Source organism: Zosterops lateralis (genome assembly GCF_965231275.1).
Source record: "Zosterops lateralis genome assembly, chromosome: 7".
NCBI lineage: Eukaryota > Metazoa > Chordata > Aves > Passeriformes > Zosteropidae > Zosterops > Zosterops lateralis.
In genome coordinates, this window is record NC_139767.1 from 28,973,168 (window position 1) to 28,994,544 (window position 21,377).

Here is a 21,377-nt window from a genome sequence, read left to right on the forward strand (position 1 = left end):
GATCAGAAGCTGTTTAAGATCATCTTTAAATAAACCACTGGGTGTCTAAATTTATTGGGTATTTTTTACAAGGAACACAGCCAGGGCAGGTCCTCTATCATTCATAGCTCTGAATTAGCAAATATTGCTACAAAACCTGCAGTAGTCAAAGGAAGTTTACAATAGTTGCCTTTATGCATGATCATAAAAGGTAAATGAAGCTACAGTATCCAAACCAGTCATTTTAGGCCAAACTGTAAGTCAATACTAAGCCTTTATATAATATTTCTGGAAATACTCTCCCTGATTTGGGTGAGAGCTCTTAGCACTAATATGGATGTTGCAAGAATGTTTCAAAGACAAATAAAACCACAAATAATTCTGAAAATACAGCTCTGAGGAATTATAAAACCAGCTAAACTATGAAGAGAGTTTTGAGAAATTCATTTTGGTTTTAAATAATCTGTCTAGATTATGCTGCTTGGGCTAAAATTAAAAACTGAAAGTAGCCAGCAAAAATACTTCTTTGTTTAGAAATGCAAAGTTAACCTGTGAAATGGTCAGTGAAGGTGAATGAGTATTGCATATCTCCTGGTAGAACAGCCTTTGCTGTGCCTACAGAAAGAGCAAAAATACTGATTCATTTGAATTTCTGGGTTGTTCAAAGCTGAGAAACCAGTCTGGCATTGATTTCCTTTTCAAAGATACAGGTTAAGAGACATGGGAGAATGCATTGTGTTTGCTCTAAATTTTAAATGGCGCATGAATATAAAATAGAACGCTATCAGCTGAAATAATGCATATTAACATCTATAACTAACCAAATTTACTGTAAACAGTGTATTTACTGAAATGAGGTTGTCTTCTTGGCTGATGGAAACAGCATTTACTGAAAAGCCTATATCTATTTGCAAGTCAGTGTATTTTATAGTTTCCAACCAAATAATAATCTATAAAGGGAAAACCCAAAGTGTACAAATAAACCATCATCTTGATTTAGATGATCAGTTTTGATTTTATCTTTTTGCTGATTTAAGTCATTATTAAAATTGGAGATGGAAATAGTATGAATCATTTTTACTTCAGTTTATTGTATATATAACAATGAGGCTTTTATCTGCAGGAAACAATTCCTGAATTGTATATTGTAGATAAAGAGAGAAAAATAAATCTCTCCTAATGTCAATAAAATTAGCTTGCCTCAAGGGTATGAGCTGCTTTTCTAGTTACACAGCTCACGAAAGGAATGCTGTTCCCACTGCTTAAGTTTAAAATTTTCGTGTGATAATTTTCCAGCCCCTTTTCTTCCACTTGGCAAACAGCTCATTCTCCTGTTGAGTGTCTACTGCAAGTGTGGGATCCCCTGTGGCTCCATGTGTGTCTCCCCACCCTCAGCATGGACTTTGCGTGCCAGCAGCTCTAACACCCTCCCTCCCAGCCCTGCTTCAGCTTCTCACTGCTTTTGCATTTGTCTGTTTCCCACAGCGCGGAGCTGTGGCTCTCAGTGGAGCAGGACCATTCCCTGCCTCCCTGGGCTCTGAGCAGGACCTTTCCCTGCCTCCCTGGGCTCTGAACAGGACCTTTCCCTGCCTCCCTGGGCTCTGAACAGGACCATTCCCTTCCTCCCTGGGCTCTGAGCAGGACCATTCCCTGCCTCCCTGGGCTCTGAGCATCCTCACCTCGCAGTGGGGCCTCCACCACAGATCCTGTTTCTTTCCTCTGTCACAGCCAAAGAGTAAAAAGTGCATATGACTTCAAATGGAGCTGTTCTGCTGTCAGTGAGACGGGACTCCCAGATATTGTTCTCCAAGCTCTGTCACACTCAAACTGTGACAGAAGCTTCAGCATTTTGTCTGCATTAGCAAAGAACTCTTTTTTTTACACAATAAGGTCCTTAGTGTTGAGAAATGGTACATTCCCTTCTCAATGACTTCTCACCTGGATACCTTTCAGCCTCTCAAAATACTTAAATGAAAGCCTTGATGAATGCATCTCCCTGAGACACAAATAGGAGGTTAAGGGATTCTATACCTGGAGTCATACCAGGATTGGTTTGGCTATCAACCAGAGGAAAATTAGCTCAGATCAGGAGCAAGAGACCTGTCTGGGCTCATCTGTGTGTCCTTGACCTTTCCTTGGCCAGGGGAGTTCCTGCTTGTTACTGTAACTTCACAGGGACCCCCAGAAGCAAAGGAAGATGCTAATTCCATCTTGCAGTTTGAATGCTAGACAGTATTCTGATGTGGAGTGGATCTCCATACCTTGACTCAGAGCAACTGGAGATGGATTTCTCCTAGGGGACATTACTGCCTTAGCTTCAGAGCTGTCTGCTTTCAACATGAAGAGACTCCTTCTCTTGTTTTTTTGGGAGACTATGCCCCAAACCGATTCTTGTTTACTACCCTGACTATCTCGGGAAAAGCTAAAGTTATGAGTACACTTAAAACAGAAGCCTCCCAAGGGCAGGACAGCAGCCAAAATTCCCATCCATGTGATTTCCATAAAGGGTACCTGTGACTACAGTCAAGTGAAGTGATTGCACACAGATGACTCTAATCTGCTAGAAATAAGATCTGTTGGAGCATCTTTTTTTCATTATATCCCTGTGCACAGTCCATTCTATTTTTTAAATGCACTAATGACTAAGACTTTCTTATCAGAGGAAAAGAAATATAAACACTTATTTAAATTGGAGGAATGATAGACTTCATTAGCATATTAATAGGACCAATTTTGCTCTATTTATGGGTTTCAGTAAATTTAAAGCACACCAGTCAGGTCTGTGTTACTTTAAAAAGAAGCTGTAATTAAAGACAAGGCGGGTGGATGTCTGGTACATCTGTCAGAGCTTTATTAAGTATCATATTTAAGATTTAGATTTATCTGGTTATATCTAGATGAGACAAATTCTTCTTATTATGATCTAACAGTTCATTATTGGACTTAATTATTTTCAGGAACATTTCCCAACAGTTTTGATTCTTGTGTAATGTTAACTCCTGCTCCCTGTAAAATGCTTACCTTGGCTTGTTTCAGATGAACTACCTTATCATTGAAGAAAATGTGGACAATGATCCCTGCAAGTTTGCTCTAATGAGCCGGGAAACATCAGAGAGGGTCATTTTGCAGGCAGCTAATCCAGAAATTCAACAAGCTTGGGTACAGGACATCAACCAGGTCCTGGACACACAACGAGATTTCCTGAATGGTACGTACGCGTTCTTTGTTCTGTTTCCCAAACTTTAATGCTAAATGGGATTTGGAATCTTTATGTCCTTGTTTCCTCTGTGAGAAAATTACTGAGCCACTTCTGCACATTTCAGTTTGGCTCGTGTTCCTCAGGTCTCTCCATGAGTGGTGCTTTTGGTGGTGGTACTTTTGTACTGGAGTTTGCAGAGCTCTGTCACCTGGTGCTTTCCATTGTACACTGAGATTTTAAATCTGAAACCATCTCAAGATCATGATAAAGCCAGGTTGTCACTGCATCTACACAGCATCTCTCATTTACTCAGAGCAAGGTTTATCCCAAAGAGCTTCCTGTCAGACATCACTGTGAGCTGCCAGCTGAGGATGTGAGGTGGGATGAGGGCTGCATCACCGTGTGCCCCCCTACAGGTCCCAGCTTTCAATTAAAAAAAAAAAAAAACAAAAAAAAAACAACAAAGGAAAGGACAAGGAAACAAGGTCAAGGGCTTGTTTCTCCTAGGAACCATGGAAGCTGTGCATGAAAAGGGGCCTTTTCAAAGTATCAGCTTTGCTGTAGAAATAGATTTGAGGTGGTCTGAAATAATATTTCAAATTAAAGCTGTGTTTCACAAAAAACTCTTAAAAACCAGAGACATGCACAATCAACAAAAGTGTGTAATTTGAAAATACAGGGGAATCAAATTCAGTTAACAGTTTTAGCTTGTTCTTGCTCCTGAGTTGATGAGGGTAAGAGAATGGAACAGGACTAGAGGAAGAATCTAAAAATACTATCTCTTTTGTTTGTGCGGAAGCAAAAAGTAGCTTTGGATGCCTCCAAGATTGCTTTGCACTATTCATTTCTAAACAGCTTATTTTATGGAACTTATATTAGAGTTCCCTATTTAATAGCTTAATACATGTTCAATAATAAAGCGTATTTGCTTGAATCAAGATGTTTGGGCTTGGAAAATTATGTTAGTTTTTGTTGGTTTTTTGCCTTTTTTTCTTGAGGGGGGTTGTTATTTGGTTTTGTGGATTTTTTTGTTGCAAAATGGGAAGAGGCTCTTTCAGTTCACATCAAAGCAAAGATTCCCTTTTCTTAAATGTGGAGGTTTTCAAAATTTCAATTCAGCTTAATTTTATATTTCAGAAGTTATCTGGGAAGGGGCTACATGCAAAAGTTGTTTGTGACAGTTCAGAATCTATGGCTGAGCTGAGAAGGGAAATATATTTCACCCATGATACTACAACTTGATACTGGGATTTTGTGACTTGGAATAGAAACGGCCTCACACAACCATTGTAAAATGATTCCTTTAATACATTGGTGAGATGAAGAGTCTAAACAATCCAGTTTGACCAGTTGGTACCAAAACTTGATGGGTTCATGTCGCTGCAGTTGGCTTTGACTGAGGAATTATTGGACTAAAATAAGTTCCACCAACAGTTAGCTACAGACTTCTTTTAAAAAGCCTTGTGAGAGCTCTGCAGGCACTAATGCAGGGTTTTTCTGTCCCTTTTATATATTTCTTGCTTATTCTTTTTATTTTTTAAGTATTCCATTTTATCTTCGCAGGACTTACTACCCTGTGGGCTTCTTTTTTTACTGAGGCATCTTTGTAGCCCCAATTCAGCCTATCTTCCATGAAGCCAGAAAGCAATTTGCTGGGTTAGGAACAGAATCATCACTATCTCTAAAGCAAAAGTAAAAATAGATTTCTATTAAAACACAAGCTTAAGGATTTACCTTAAAACTATAAATAAGATCCAAGAAAATGATACTATATCCAGTAGAGCCTGTCCAGTCCAGAATATTTTAAGTGGCTTTTAGAATGTAATCTTATTGAGACTGACTAATCTTTAAATATATTCTTTAGCTTTGCATTTCATTAAAGCAGATGTTTTCTGTCCTTAAAATCATATTAAATCCACATTGAGCCAATGCTTCATAAATTTAATGACAAAATATTCCCCTTGAGTTCTTGCCCAAGCTGTCTCTGATCTTTCTCTCTCCACCAGGGATATCCTAAAGAGTAAGGGCTATGTGCAAAGCATGGGATTTGCATCCAAACTTCATTAATGTAAAAGTGGAATATTCAAGTTTTTCATATTTTTCTATGGAAAAGTAAAAGCTGCTAAGCTTAAGAAACAGGCTGTGCATCAAATGATGGGCTGTTGTGACTGCTCTTTAGGGAGCAAGCTGTAAAGAAAATGTCACTGTTGGACATGATTCATAAGGAAAATTCCATTCATCTGTACCTTTTTAAAATCATATTTTATGGGAAGAATTTGAGAGAGAAAGAGAGAACATGCAAGTAGATGGACATAGACTTTTGCCAAAAGCTTCTAAGAATACTGACAGATGCTTAACAGGGGGCTGGAAGCCAGGCATCACTGTGATAGTTCATGGTGGAATGAGTAGTCAGAAATGGACACTCAACTAAATACCCTTTAAAAGTACTGAGTACAGTAGATTGTTTCAAGATAGATTGATAAGTATCCATTCAGATCTTACTGCTAGCGACCTTGCAGCCTTATTTACTGTATACAATAGAATAATGTCATTGTCTAAATCATTGTCAAAGTTCTCCCCAGTCTGCCTTGCCCTCTGTGGCTGGTCTGCAGCAGGACCAAACCATTTCCAGCTGCAGCTGAGGTAAGCAAGTGAAACTGGCAGTCACTGTGGCATAGATAAAATCTGCTTTTGTGACAAGGGTCAAGTTTTAGAGACAAGTAATCTTCCAGATTGCTACAGATCTATGTCTGCATCCCTTTGAAGAAAATGGTGATCTGGCATCCTCCTTAATTTTTCCAGTCATTTGTTCTTTAGTAAGAAGTGATTTCTTGAGCTGTCCTGCCTTTCTCTGGAAGGAGATTGCTGGAGAGTGTGCTGTATAGTGCTGAGCTTTTCTGTTTTTCTTTCCTTTTCACTTTGTTGGGAAAGACATTCTTTCTGTTGTGGTTCCCTGGTGGGGCTGATGCTGTGACATTATGTTCTCTGTCTGCCTCTTGCTAGACTAGTCTCTCTGCATTCCAGTAGGTTTAGTCTGGTGCATGTACACAGTATTAACTGACTATAAATCATCTGGTAAAGCCACATGACATGCAAAAAAACAAGCCCATAGGTCTGGGGCTGGTAGCCTGAGCCCAGCAAATCTGCTCACTGTGAGTCCCAGCCCTGATCCCTTCTCTTCCAAACATAACAAATTATTTATTTCTTTACAAGCTGTAATTTTTTTCCTTCCATTTCCCAGTGCAAGTTCTCTCCATGATGATAAAATCTACTCTCACAAGCAGACTTTATTTTTTTATGGCTTATGAAGCTTTTCAGTGTTGCCCGTTGGGTGTTTTCTGGAGAGGTTTGGACTGCTAAGATTAATGTCTGGGTGCCATCTATACTTCCTCACTTGCTGGAAAGTGTTCCAGCAGTTTCCTTGAACCAAAGCAGATGATGTAGAAAGCAAACTGAGAGTCAAATTGCAGTGCTTCATGTCCAAAGAGTATTTCATAGTCACACTTTCTTGGGAATATGCAAATGAGACTTAGAGATCTTGATCTGTGTTTTCTGGTGTTAGCAAAATTCACTGCAAATGTGCTGTGCACCTCTTAGTCAGGGTTTCATTTATTTTGACTACAGGATGTGATTAATTTGTGTGATTTCAAAGAAAATGAATGCAATTATGTATGCTATAAATGGCAAACATTTTAGCCTACTCACTGTGTAGGTTAGAGAAGCTGTTCTTCACATCACCATGGAGTGCTGTGTTCAGTTCACACACAGCACAGCGTAAAGTGCTTGTGTCCTGTCTAGCCATGAATGTGCTTCCATGGGCAGCATCTCCTGCTCCTGTTTGGTTTGCAGCGTATGGCTCTGTTCTGTTTGAACCATCCCACCTGTTTGGACACCTCTGCAGCCCCTGGCAAGGCTGTTGGGAGCCCGTGGCTGACTCTTGTCCTCTCTTGCAGCGCTGCAGTCGCCCATCGAGTACCAGCGCAAGGAGAACAGCTCGGCGGTGCTGCGGCCCCAGGCTGGCAGGGTCCCTCAGCCCAACACCAGGCCCCATTCCTCTATTCCAGTAGGGTCTGACAAGCCTTTGAAGGCTACAAGCCGTAACCCATCTCTCCCACCCCTGAAGATATCTACCTCCAATGGCAGCACAGGGTATGAGCACTCACAGCCCGGAGACAAGTATGAACAAAGCAAGGTACTGAGCTCATCTGATAAAACATGATCTCACAGCCCATTTCTTGTGTCACAGGTGATCCATGATGTTAGCTTTAATTAGCAGCTAACCAGGTCAACAGGAATCAACATACTGAAGCAATGGGGTAACATGTGATTTGGGATTAAACAGCTCATGCAAAAGCCCTGGCATCCACGTGGATGGCACTTCATCTGGGAAACAGAGACAGAGCCTAAACCTGGAGCACTGATCTCGATGTTTTTCAGGGCACTGTGCTTGCAGAACTGGTGAGCTAGATATCCATTTGCAGTACTGGCAGAAGTAATATTCAAGGCTTCTCTAATATCCATTAACCACCCATTCCTGAAAAAGTCTGTGGTAAGGAAGAGCTTAGACCTTTTCCCACATAACAGGGTCACCCACATGCAGGGTGCCAGCTAAAGGTTATAATTTGGGTACACGTGTGCTGCACACAAGCCACCAAAGAGTCAGTGGCCACCAACCGTGTTTGGACACTGCTGCTGACTGAGGCTGACCAAAGCCACTTTCAATCTGACCTATATTTAACTGTGAGTATTCACTCAGCTTTGTTGGTCTTTCTCCCTGTTTGGCACAGCATAGACCATCCATCTGTAACACCCCTGCAGATGAGAACACCCAGGGGCACAGTCGTTAGCAGCTTTGGAGTCTGATGTGAAATAGGAGACTGGTTTGTATTAGGTTACTGCCACCTTTCAGATCTTTAAAATCCTTTTCTGCCAATGTGAACTTCCAAGTGTTTTGTGTCTTTTTCCCTGGTCTGGTTAGGCTGGACATGAAGTACTGGGATCTGTGCCAGAAAGGGCAGGTTCCTCCGCGCCGGGCACTCACCACTTTGTGTTGTGTCCGTTTGCAGACTGATTTGGGAGGGTGCAATGGGACCTCTTCCATGGTGGTGATTAAAGATTACTATGCACTGAAGGAGGATGAGATCTGTGTGAATCAAGGAGAGGTGGTTCAGATCCTTGCTATCAACCAGCAGAACATGTTCCTGGTGTACCAGCCCGCAAACGACCACTCTCCAGCTGCTGAAGGATGGATCCCTGGCAGTATCTTGGCTCCCCTTCCTAAATCCACTACAGATAATAGCGATGGAAGCATCAAGTAAGTGCCCTATTGGCTTCACTGGGAGCACTATGTGGATTTTTTGAGGAAAATAAAATAAATAAATAAAAATAAACAAACCCAAATGGTAGGGAAATCCTGCTGATTTTTATCTACAGTGCCATTGGAACAAGCTGAGTGGTCAATCCCAGCGTCGGGCAGCCATGGTGGATAGCTCGGGTTTTGCTTATTTTCATTTTGTGGGATTTTGTTTATACTTTGGAGAGAAATAAAACCATAGACGGTTAAAGATATGCTTTACGTGACACCATTTTACACCAACATGGACCTGCTTGGACTGGACTTATATTTATGTTGTATTAAGTTACTAATCTATATATTGGTTATAACAGCATCTAGATTAAAAAAAAAAAAAAAAACAAAAAAAACAAACACAAAAATCCAGGCTCTGTGTTGGACTGAGGTTTGCTTCTCAAGGAGGAGAGATTTTGTTGTCTATGGCAATTTCCTTGTACAGCTTGTATCTTTTCTTTTTTTTTTCATTTGTTTTGTTGGTTTTTTTTTTCTGTTTGCAGTAACTTTTGTAATATATTTTTTCGTTTGCAAGACCCCCATCCAAGTACATTCCTGTATAAAGTATTTTGCACTATTTAAAAAAAAAAAAACAAACTCACATTGATGAAGTCAGGTTGTGCAATATAATGGATAGTCGCAATGTTCATCATTGTACCTGTAATGTAACTAATTTTAAATGTACTATTTTAAATATGTAAAATAAATTTTCACCATGAGCATGTTTTAATGAGGTAAAAGAATTAGTTTGACCCTTTTTTTTTGTTTGTTTGATTTTGTTTTGTTTTGATTTGATTTTGTTTATAATATTTTGTTGCTTATTTAACAAATGTGTGGATATATATTTTTCTTTTCTGATTTTTAGAAATTTGTCAGTCTGAAATGACTAATGCAAGAAAGTGGTTTTTTGGTATTAAATACAGAAGGTACAACCCTCTTTTCAGTAATACCTGTTGATTTCTTTTAACATCTAAAATGACTAGATGGTAATGCATGATGTATGCTACAAATTGTGTTACCTTACACAAATACCTTGAGGCGTGAATTGATCACAAGGAAAAATTTTGTGAAGGATTCACTAAAAATAATAACTTGATCTCTGCTGCTGTTTCAGTTAAGAGAAATGATGACCTTACCTGTCAGTCAGTAATGAATGCTACCTGGAATTGCATGTTAAGCCAAAGGAATTGCTTGGCACATCTCTTGCACATCTGCCACGGCCATTCCCGGGTTCCTCTCTAGCCACAATATGCAACCACATGCCCTTAGAATCATCCACAGTACCAGACTCTGATGAAGACTGATTTCATGGTAGCTGTACAGTAAATTTCTGCATCAAATTCTGTAGGCAGATGAATTATGGCCAGGAAGCTGTAACAAAATTGAAAGACACATGAAAAGACTTCTCTCTTTCTCATTGCAGTGAGATTTAAAGTCCTAAACAATGTTTTCAGACTCATACAGCTAAAGCAACACTGAAAACAGAAAGATTAATAGGAGGATTGAATAATAGGAGTCCTATAAGTAAAAAAACAACTTGGGGCTGTGCTATCTTCAACCCTATCCAGTCTGCCAGATCACAGTGACTACTTAGTTTAAGTAATAAAACTATTTCTTCTGTGACAAATACTGTACACAAAATATATGGTTGATCCAGCTGGTTTGGCACCATGAATTATTTACCTATGTTCATTATATAGATCAGGAAGCCCTATCTGCCATGTTCTTACATAACCTTACATAGCCTAAAGGAAAACCTAACAGTCCTGAAGTGTTGGATAACTTCCTCTGCTCTGCAGTTCTCATTTGGACCTTGTCCAGAAACACCCAAACACCAGCCAGCCTTGGTGCCTGAGCTGTGCAGAGCGCTCCGGTGCCTCCTGTGCTCAGGCACGACTGCCTGTTCAGGCTGAGTTAGTGCAGACTCTACTCCTGGTTGCAAAAACAGTTGTCATGACCCAGTTCAGTCCTGTGGCTGTGGCAGGGTTTGCTTGTTCTTTATTGTACAGCTCCCATCAGGTGCTGAGGTAAAAGCAGGAGGCGCTTTAGGAGTCAGACGCAGTGTTCATGGGGGAGCGTCGGCTGTGTGGGGCATCCTTTGGGTCCTACCTTGCTAACATACTGCGTTTTATTGGCACCACAGGTGATCCCTGGATTTCATACAACTTCCTTTGTAAAATGTGTCAAGGTACTGTAGACGTGACATGTGCCAAACATTGGGCTTAAACATGCAAATCAAATTTGCATGACTTAAAGGTGGGCAGATGCTTTGAACCTGGATCCCAGCTCATCACACTGCTGTTTTGAGAGCTTTATGCTTTGGACAACATACCCCTCCCCAAATTCCCCCCTAACCTGTCCACTATTTTAACCAAATGAAATCCATATCAAGAACTATTTTGGTTTTTTCTTACGTCTGCTTTGATATGCAATTCTCTTGTCAACACAGCATTGCTCTTACAAAGGGTGATATTGGTCTATTTTTTTTTTTTTTTCCAAGAATAAGGTCATAGGAGCAGTAATAAGGGGTGAAAAATTTACTGGAAATAGTGCCTGCTGTGATGCTAGCCAAAACCCATGGGCTGACTGATGTCCTCTTTAACTGGATTGGCAAAGTCAAATGGGAAATTCTTGGCCTTGAGAGGCAGAGCAGAGATTGTCATTCTAGGAAATTACTTATCTCTTGGAAAATTAATAATGCAGCTCCTATTTATTGAGCTGTTTGTGTTCTGAACAACATGTAGTGAGCAACAACTTGAATTTCTTAATTTTTTTAAAATTTACTATAGTGAATAATCTATTAGGACCATTCTTGCATATTTATATTTGTTACACTGCTTTTAATCAACAAGACTGAGGACTAAGTTGGTCCTTTAAATGTAGCAAAATTTAAATAAATTTTTATTTGTGGCAATGCAAGGCAAAGTCCCTGAAACCAGATGACCAAGTTCGAGTTGCCTGTGCTTCCATCATGGACATTTTTTTCCTGCTCCATGCATTTAAACAGCAAGTGTGGCACAACATCTGCTTTGCAGAACTCTTTGGTTTGGTTTTTAACTTCAGCTCTCATTGCTGAGATTGAGATGGGCATATTGCCTACCAGTGGCTTTCACCTTCTAGGGAATTGCAGTAATTGCAAATGTGGATGCTGGTTCCCCTTTCCAAAACCTTTCTTCCTGCTATGATTTGCCATTTGATTGCTGCGTTTTTTGGTACAACAGGAAGTCATGTTCATGGCATACCCTGCGCATGAGAAAGAGGGCGGAAAAGGAGAGCAGTGGCAAAAATGAAGCCAATGGGCCACGTAAATCCAAGGATATTCTGGGGAACAAAGTCTCTGTTAAAGTGAGTAAGGGCATCTGAAAGCTCTGTGCTGCTCTCCTGCTTCCCATCCTTTCCACCCCCTGTAGCATCCTCTCCTGAGAGAGGGAGGGGGTGGCAATTTTGAGTTTGGGTTTTCATTTTTGGTTTTTTTTCAACTTCAGTTATCTTTTTTTTTTGTTTTGTTCCTTTTTTGTAGTACCCATTTTAGCAGGATTTTTGCATGCAAAATAAAATGCAGTCTTTGTTTTTTGTTTTCTTTTTCCTGGCATCCCACATGCAAGTAAGTAATCCTCATGAAGAAAACCAACTATATACATGGTTAAATAACTTAAAATTGGGACACTAGTGATTTACTGACCTCTGATCTAGCCTAGTCTGCAGCTTCATCAGAGCAGCTGTAGCAGTGAGAAAGCCCCTGGGTGAACCAATGGCCTTGCTGATGAGTTTTCTTGAGGTCAATGTTTCACCAGATGTTAAGATAAGGGCTTCCCAGCCTGGGGATTCTTAAGGCTTTTGGTGTAGGGAGATGGTCTCAATGACCTTTTTCTTTCCATGTTATCAGACAGGGCAGAGATGCTGACTCTGTCTTGCCAGGAGAAGGTCTTGTGTGTGTCTGTGTGTGTGTGTGTGTCTGTGTGTCTGCGTCTCTCTCTCTTTCTCTGAGATCTCCCAGTATGGAAAAAGTTGAGAACTGTGGGGTTAAGCTCCATCTTCTGCTCTGGGTGCCTGACTACTGTGCTCCAACTCAGAGGATCCATCCCTCTAAACCGACCGTGAGGCCTGCTCAGGACTAATCTGGGGCTTTCCCTCCCAACAGAGGCAAGCAAACACTTGTTGTGATTTTGGCACAACCAAAGCCCAGCCTTGATTCAGGAAAGCACTTGAGCATGTCCTTTGGATCCACCCCTCTGGAGGAGAGTCCAAGATGAAGTGTTTTCCTTTGCAGAGGCTTTCTGTCTTACCAGCCTGGTGCAGTAGCCCCGGCATGTGCAAAGGGAGGAGCCCTGACTCTGCATCCCGGGCGCCGTCGCACCCTCTGGACGAGGAAGGACTGGGCCCGAGGGAAGCAGCTGCTCCAGCATGGTGGCACAGTTCTTCCTCTCTTGCTTCCTCCCTGTTTTCACTACCTGAACAAATTGCAGAATCACTGCTGCTTCTCTGGCAAAAGCATGTCTTTGCCTTTGCTTCCCTCGTTTTGTTGTCAGTTTGGTTTTTGTTGGTGTTTTAGGAGCATTTTCCCTACTCTTACCCATTTCCATGCTGCTCACAACTGTGCTGCTCTGCCCTGACTAACCAATCTCTTTTCTAATCTCTTGTTCTCTTTCTTCCTCTTCATGCTGCCAAACAAGGAGACAAACAGCTCAGAGGAATCAGAGTGTGATGACCTTGACCCCAATACTAGTATGGAGGTAGAGACAATCATTCTTGTGATTATTTTTTCCCAAGAACATGTGTCTGTTTTGAAATGCCTTTGCTGCAAGGGGAGTTGGTGGGTCTGTATTGCTCACAGATGTGTGTGCCAATTTAGTGAGTCACAAAAAGTGTCAGTTCCGCCATGCCTTGAACTGGAGTTTGGGCTTCTTTTGTAGTGGGAGCAGTGGAGGGAGCTCAGTAGCAAGGCTCCTATTGAGCTGGAGGCTCATGTAGCCACCCTGTCTCTGCTTCCCACCTGGGACCTCATTCCAGCAATAATGCAAGTGTGTCAGCTGCTGATAAATGTAGCACCTTTCTATATTAAAAACACCCCTTTCCCTGGCAATACACATTTGAGCTGCCAGTCGGGCCAAATGTTGTACCACAACCAGCACTTCATCTAGAAAATCAGAAAAGATGTTTCCCTTTTCTCTTGGCAGAGTGGGAATTGCAGTTCTGTCAAGGTACTGAAGGAGAATGGTAAAACCAGTTGTGTGAATGTACCTGTATCTCAGGCAAGGCTGATGCAGATAGGTGGACCCAAATTATGCTACTTTATGCCACTGTTTTTCCATTGCGAAACTACCAGTTCTAGTGGAGTGCCTTGTTGAGAGAGCCTGAAAGAGTTTAAAATCAAGAAGAGTTATTTGTCTGGTTCTCCTCAATTAAGATCTTGCAGGATACTTTTTTTTTTCCTCCTGTTTATAGTGACCACACAAAGCATTTCTATACATTGTTCCAAGGTTGAAAGAGGTTCCTGCTGGAACAGGCCAGGACATGGTTCAGAGAGATGGTGATTTTGTGGTGATGACAGGACAGGTCACTGGAGAACAGAGATACCTGTGTCCTAGCAGATCTCCCGGATGCTGTCAGCCAGGCTGCACTATAAACATCCTGCAAAAGAAAGATGACCTTCCTCCTGAAGGGAAAATAAAAAGAGGGACAAGTGTATTGAGGTGCACTGCCTAAGCTGTTAACCTGAAAGCTCACTTTTATTTTAATTGTGTTGGGATGTGTATTAAAGGAAAGCTTTTGACCCAGCTGACATCCTGGGGATTGAATGGTCCTCACCTCTAAAGCTGCATTATTCTCAGGAATGTGTTTACATTTTCAAAGAGCATTTTGCCAGTCACAGGTAATATCTGGAAGTGTATGTATTTATAAGGCAGTGCCCATTATTACACATGAGTCTGTGGAAGCCTTCACTCATTGAAAATTGCCCTGTGGAGCAACAGGTGGCTGAGACAAGGGTGATTGTGCAGAGCTGGTTGAAAATCGTTGTTCTTTTGCAGAGGATTTCTGTGTTTTCATTTTGTTCGACAGGAGGGAAAACAGATGGTTTAGAATTTCCAGTGGGAGGTATCTGAATCCTTGCATTGTCAGCATTTCTAATCTTCCTGGTGGCTTGATCTGGGTTTTTACCAGGGTACAGTCTACTGTTCTCAGGCTCAGGAGAAAAAAAAAGCCTTTCTATTTAAACCAAAAGACACCGATGTGGAGTCCTAGCTATGGTATCAATCTGCTCTTGGAGGAGTAATTGTGTGCCTTCTGTGTGACTAGTTACACAGAAAGCCCTATCCAGCATCTCCCAGGTCACTTACTCGAGATGACAGTGCCACTGCACTGCAGTCCCCAGAAGCCACAGTATTCCTCATGGCTTGGAAAGCTCAAGTTTGCTTCTGCAAAACTCTCCAGGGCTGAGCAAATATTTAAAATGGCAGAGGAAGAGAAAATAAGAGAACAATTGTGAGGGTGACTTACTAAGGTCACACTGCCCTGCAAGGAGCAGCACGGCCCTTGCTTTGTGCTGGTTTTAGTAAATCTGAAGCCAGGATTGAGTGTGGTCATCTTGTTGGTCTGGTTAAGAAATACTGGGGGGAAGGGCTTGCTGATACCCAGTATAAACTAAATAAAGTCATCTGGAAGGAGCAGAGCAAGGGCAGGCTTATAAAGTGCTGATGAAGCCCTAGAAGAGGCCATGGGGAAGTCTGGTCTGTAAAGGTCTGAGGTATTCACCTACCGGAAATCACAAATGCTCTCCCTTATCCTTCATTTGAGTTTTTGATTCTCCTTTCCAAACGTGTAACAAAAATTGGGCTATATTACAGCCTGGGAGGCCAAAGAGGCAAAACAAGCTAATTCCAACACCAGAGCCTGATTCAGGGCTTCATCAATTTTCTAGGCTTGGTGTGCTGGGCTTAGATAACCTAAACAGCTGTGCTACCCCTCCAGCCCAACCTGTGTGTGCAGTGAACATCCACATCTCACCTGGTTTTGCTTTCCCTGCTCTGTGTGCAATGTCCACTGATAAGTTCCCAGAGCAGCTGGAGACAACGTGACTGCCCAAGGAGAGGGAACACTTTGTCCTCACACCTGGCCAGGCTTATGAGGGGTTTTATAGATGCTGGAAGTGCTGGCAGAAGAGCTCTGTCCTGGCAACACTCAGAGGTGCCTTTCCTGTGTCATTAGGGTGGAGTCTTCACTAAAGCCAGGTAATAACAGGGTCAGTCAGCTGGCTTCTCTTATAGGCCTGTCACCCTTGACATCCCTCTGCTTCCCATCGTGCATGAGAACATGCACCCAGTGCTGGAACAGGGAGAGCAGTCTCTAAATGCAAAGCAGACTTGTTAATTACCTGGAAACGTGTGTGCAATTTATCTCCACCCTACTTCCTGCACAAGAAGTCAGTAAGCTGGTCATAGTAGTCATGAAGTCCCACAGCTACTGTAGCCTTTCAGATCTCAATTTGTTTGCTGTTTATGAAATACCACAGTGGATTCCATTCAGTAGGTTCCAGGTTTCTGGAAGCACTTTGCCTTTGTTTCAAGGGAACACAAAGAAAGAAAGAAATGTGGAAAACATATATTGTGAGAGCAGTAAAAAAATTCTGGGTGGCTGTTTAAAGGAGATAAAATTCCACTACTGGGTTTTTTGTTCACACAGGCCTTGGAGAATTTCCTATTCATTGTAGCTTTGACTAGAAATAGCATCTCTCGGTGACTGGGTTTTTATTCCCTCTTTTTTCATTAATATGTAATGAAAGTGCATAAAGATGGAAATGAAGTTCCCCCCCCCCCCCCCCCCCCCCCCCAGTTTCCTGCTTTGTGCTGTAGTTTCAGAAGGCAAGAACTTGCTTTCAGAAGGCAAGAACTTGCCCATTAAGTGAGTGTAGGAGCAGGCACTTAAGGGCCATGTGTAGCCACATGTGAGTGAAGGAGCAGCCCACACTTAGGGATGATCAGAGACTCTCTTTCCACATCTGTAGTTAACTGCACAGGGGCAGGCAATGCCACTTCTGGGAAGATGTATGCCCTTGTGAATCAGTAAATATCCACACCCAAGTCTGGGGTCCTGGACAATGACACAACTAATTGTCCTACAATTCTGTGTTGTAACATCTCATGGGTTTGCAGTATTGCTGATGGAGTCACAAGGCAGCTGTGCAGATCCCATCAGGATACCTCTCTTATCTGAGGGAATGTTCTTCCAGCAGTCAGAAGATCTGACTGAGCTAAACCTCACCAAATCCAGCAGCAGCTCCTCCCAGCTTTGGGATGGACCTCAGGTGTAGGGTTCTGACATGGCTTCAGACATTTTGCACAACTCCAGCTGCAGAGTTACAAGTGCTGTTGGTGACACAGGTCTGTCACTGAGCCTCTGGTGTCTGTTCCAGTGTCTCTGCTGTGCAAAGCAGAGATGAAGCCCAGGCCAAGTCACTGCAAGTGCCATCATTAGATTAGTGTGCTCAGCTGTTGCCAAGGTACGTATGTTGGGCTTCCTAATCTGTTTTTTTCAGTTGTGACATTTTAGCATGTCAAGAACTACTCAGAAACACTTAGACCAAGATAAGCACTAGGAAACATCCACTGTGGAAGAATATTGTGTTAGCACACTCACAGTCCACATGGTTGAGTAAATAATGTTTTGGTGGATACAGCACTGGCTCCAAGTCACCACTCAGCTCAAGCCAAAAACTCCCAAGTGCTTTATGCGAATGCCTTTACCCCTTGCCAGAGGTTGTCCACATCCAGAGTAGATCTAAAACTCTCTTGGCAAAATTTTCTTTAAATACTGTAAGAAAGCTTTTTCCTGGCCTGTTACCACAGTGTGAATGAATACAATCCTGGGAATTTCTCTGGGTTTCCCTGGGGCAGCCTCCATGGCCAGCAATTCTGTCCTGCTGCCCTGAGTGGCCAGGGATTGCTGAGACAGACCGGGAAGGTGGCAGCTCATCAGGTGTGACATAACCTGAGCCAGCAGCACAGACATGGTGGACTAGCTTTTGGAAAAGCAAGAAGTGACCTACTTCATCTGCAGGAAGCTGTAGGGTGCTACAACACAGTGCCAGGGACATCCCACTGTCAGAGTTCAGGGCATTCCTTCAGGTGCCCTGGAAGGTCACAGACCTCGGCAGAGAGGCCTGGGACCTGAGGAAGGGAGTTTGAAATCTGGACAGGGGGGGTCTGTTCAGGGGGGTTGTGGTAGACCCTGGCACAGAGCCCAGGAGGACACAGGCTTTGATTTCAGTCCATGAGAAAAACTTCCAACACAGAGAGGAATTACAAGTCACAAAGGTGTGACAGACAGTAGTGTAGTTAATCACCAGGTAGAAAATTTTGTAGTTTTGGGGTTCTTAGAATGGGGAACAGGATGGAGGATTTAGGGTGGTACCCTGAGTCCTTCTCCTTTGGCATCCATCTTCTGATGTGATAATGGCACAAAGTAGTTTAAGGGGATTGGGTCAAAGTAGAAATTACCCTTCTAGTATATGTCCTAGGCATTGGTATGAAATTGTAAATAATAGATATGTCATTTTCTGTATAACAAGGTAGTGACCTCCCATCATGAGGGGAGTCATCCTATCTCCAAGCTGCTGTGAACATCTCGGCCAGGCACAGAGAAATTGTAAGATAAGAATTAATAAACATTCGAGAAACCTGAGAAGAAACAAGACCTTGAAGACTCTGTTTCATTCTCACGTCTGGCTCAGAGCCTTCAGAGGGCAAAAAAAGACTCTCTTGAACCACCACCTAATTCTCGGGTGAAGAAAACCAAACCCGAGATCCCACAGGTTCAGCCATGGAAGCCACCAGCCATTAGGGCCAGGCAGCAAGAACATGAGGCAAGAGGGCTTCTGCTCTGCACAAATGCTGTACAGCATCCTTTGTGCCTTCCCCATCAGTCCCATAGGCAGCTGAGCCCATCCAGGTGGTGCCAGAAGGCATCCCCCATCCCTGACCAAAGGATGATGTCATGGGATGCTTCATCAGATGCCATTTTAAGTTATTTTCCCTTTGGTAGTCTCTATCCATTTGTGGATATCTCATCTGCTCATTTTATCAAGAAGTTTCTCTAGCTGTCTCTTTTTGGGGGGAGGGGAGGCTGGTGACACTGTGAGCCTGTCATCCTGAAGGTCTCAAAGTAAAGTTGACCTAGTCAGAGATGGGTGGCATGTATTTTCCTAAGAATTAGAGTTCACCTAATTTCTCTCTAAATGAGTTCATTTTTTTCAGAGAATCATAATTTTTGGCTTTGAGTGAGGCAGCAAAGTGCTGCTGCCTCTGCTACCAGTATGAGCAAATGTGTCAGTATTGTATTTTAACTCAGTGACCAAGGGGTGCCATGAAATGTTTACAAAATGCTCAGCCGCTTGTCTTGGAGTAAACATGCCCTCTGCTGTTTAGGTGAAGCACCGACCTTGTTACAGAGGGCTTGGTTTGCAGACTATTCTTATGCTTTGGGGGAAAAGTAATATACTCATTCTTGGTTTTGATACGTTCCCTTAAAATGGGATCGAAACCTGGCACTGGAAAAATCTGGATATCTGCTGGGCCCTTCTGTGCACTGGTGTGTTTGGGCTGGGTGTAATCGCTCCAAGGAAGTGGGATAGGCATGGCAAGGACACCCTGCAATGGAGAAACAAACCCTGGCCAAGGTGAGAATCCTCTCAGGCAACTGAGCTGTGCTTGCAGAGTGTTTTCGGACTGGCCATTGGCATGGAAGAGTGGCTTCTCTCTCCCCACCAGATAAAGCATGTGTGCACAAGTGAAAGATAAGATTATTCTAAGAATTAGGGCAGATAGTCACTTTGCAAATGGGCTTTGCAGCTACTGATGCAGATGCCCTTCTATCTTTATAACATGAACTTAACAGACCAGGAAAAATGCTGCAAAATACTGAGTTTCTGGAGAAGCACCCATGCTGCTTTTCTAAAGCTTGACTGTTAAGTTGCACTTAATTGACCTAGCTGTAAGTCACTTAGATCCCTGTAAGTCCCTAAAGGCATTCAAGTATTTGCCTTAATGTGCCTTTCTTGGTTGAAACAGCATAGGCTGGAAGAGGAAGAAGAAAGGTCTATTTCTGGCTTTTTATTGAATAGACCTGACCTGTCCTCCCATTCCTTTATCTCACCACCCTCTCTCCAGCTGCCTGGCTTTGCCTGGTCAGTATTAGACCCCACATTACTTGAGCAGAGGCCATTTCATGTTCTGCTTTTTGTTACCTTGAATAGGATTTCCATTTTCAGCTGTCACTGTATGGGAAACAAATTCTCCTGGCCACAGAGGGGAGAAATTTTCACCTGCTCTGGGCCATGCAACAGATATTTCATCCAATAAAAACAAAATCTACCTCATCTCAATTAAAATTATGTTTCAAGGAAAAATAGCATGTCTGTGTTCCTTAGATGCATTGCAAACTGATTTTGATCCCCTTAGGGTTTGTGTTTGCATGGTGTGCCCTGATACTGAAGATGGAATGAGAAGTTCTTGTGTTGGGTGGTTCCATCCCCATGGGTTTGTCCTCTCACAGCCAGACTGGCAGCCACACTGGTGGAGGAGCTGTTTGCTGGGATTTCTTCAGGTAGCCCTTGTCAGCATGAGACCCTGGGCCACCTTCCCCTGCTCATGGCCACCATGGCCACAGGTGCTTGGCTGAGGGCTGGGCTGTGAGATCCTCATTCAAACTGCTTCAGATTGAATGGGCAAGAGCATCCATAAGAAGATCCAGCCCTGGCGCCAGCAGGAGGCTGTGTGGAGAAGCAGCACATGAGCTCCCATCCTCTGAGGGCAGTGAGGACACACTCTGGAACTCCTCCAGTCCCAGGGACTACAGACCTATTTGGCAAATGAAGAAATTGTCTCCAAAGGTCTTGCACTTACCTAGAAAGACTCTATAGAGGCTCCCATCTGCTGCCATCCAGCCACACCCCAGGAGCCTGGCCAGCCTGCAGGGAGAGGCAGCAGAACCCCAGGGCTTGGGAGCAGATGTGTGAACCACCAAGCCAGCCCCTGGATGCAGATCTGGCTGCAAACTTTTGCTTTCCCATTTCTGTCCTTCTCACCCCTTCATTTGATGCCCTCCTTCGAAGCAGAAGAAATCCCATTCCCTAATAAGGTGCTGTATTCAATCACTTAAATGTTCTTGTGCAGACAGACTTTTTTTTTTTGTCTAAGCTTACAGCAGTCTAAAGCTGTGATGTGGCTGTGGGGGTGTTGTTAGGTACCATTTGATTAATTAATAGATGAAGTTTTGGGAAAGAAAATGTAAATTTTACTCACAGACTCTTCCAATAGTATGTAGCAGTGATAATTTTATTTCTGCTATTCCCATGGTGAGGCAATGAAAAAAAATTGGTAAGGCAATTATTATAAATTATTGTACCTTGGAAGTAACTAGAAATGTAGAATTATTTATTTATAGGGATATCTATCACATTAATCATTGTAGTTGCATCTTCTAATGAATCCTTTAGAGTAATAAAATTAATATAAAGTGTTAACGAGTGTTTCTTTCTCCTGATCTCTAATCCTTCAGGGATGGAGATCAGTGAATAATAAGGGAATTTAGTGCATGCTGCAGGGAAGGAAGGGGAGAGCTTTGGAGAATGGATATTTCAGTTAAGCCAAACACCACAAAAATGAAGATGTATGTGCAAATGAGCTGATGCCTGGGGTTACTCAGCTGAAAAGTAGATGGTGTCTGTGAGTGAAAGTGGCAAGCAATGGTTATCCACAAAACAGCTTTTTCTTCTTTTGCCGTGTTGTGTGAGAGATACAACTTAATCACAAAGATCCATCTCTCTTGTTTTCACAAGCACAGACAGGACAGAGGATG

At 42.6% G+C, this 21,377-nt stretch overlaps 1 protein-coding gene across 5 annotated transcripts in view; it reads left to right on the plus strand.

The window, feature by feature from the left end:
* KALRN (kalirin RhoGEF kinase) overlaps positions 1-21,377 on the plus strand; it is a 473,348-nt gene that overhangs the window by 433,812 nt on the left and 18,159 nt on the right. For 4 of the 5 annotated variants that reach the window (XM_083865420.1, XM_083865422.1, XM_083865421.1 and 1 more), the window contains 3 exons: positions 3,016-3,187; positions 7,132-7,370; positions 8,245-9,472. In XM_083865420.1, the coding sequence (XP_083721546.1) occupies positions 3,016-3,187; positions 7,132-7,370; positions 8,245-8,496 (663 nt within the window). In that variant the 3' untranslated portion in view covers positions 8,497-9,472. Of the gene's footprint in view, positions 1-3,015; positions 3,188-7,131; positions 7,371-8,244; positions 9,473-11,746; positions 11,871-13,198; positions 13,259-21,377 lie in introns of those variants that run through there. The other variant, XM_083865425.1, reaches the window with a different exon arrangement.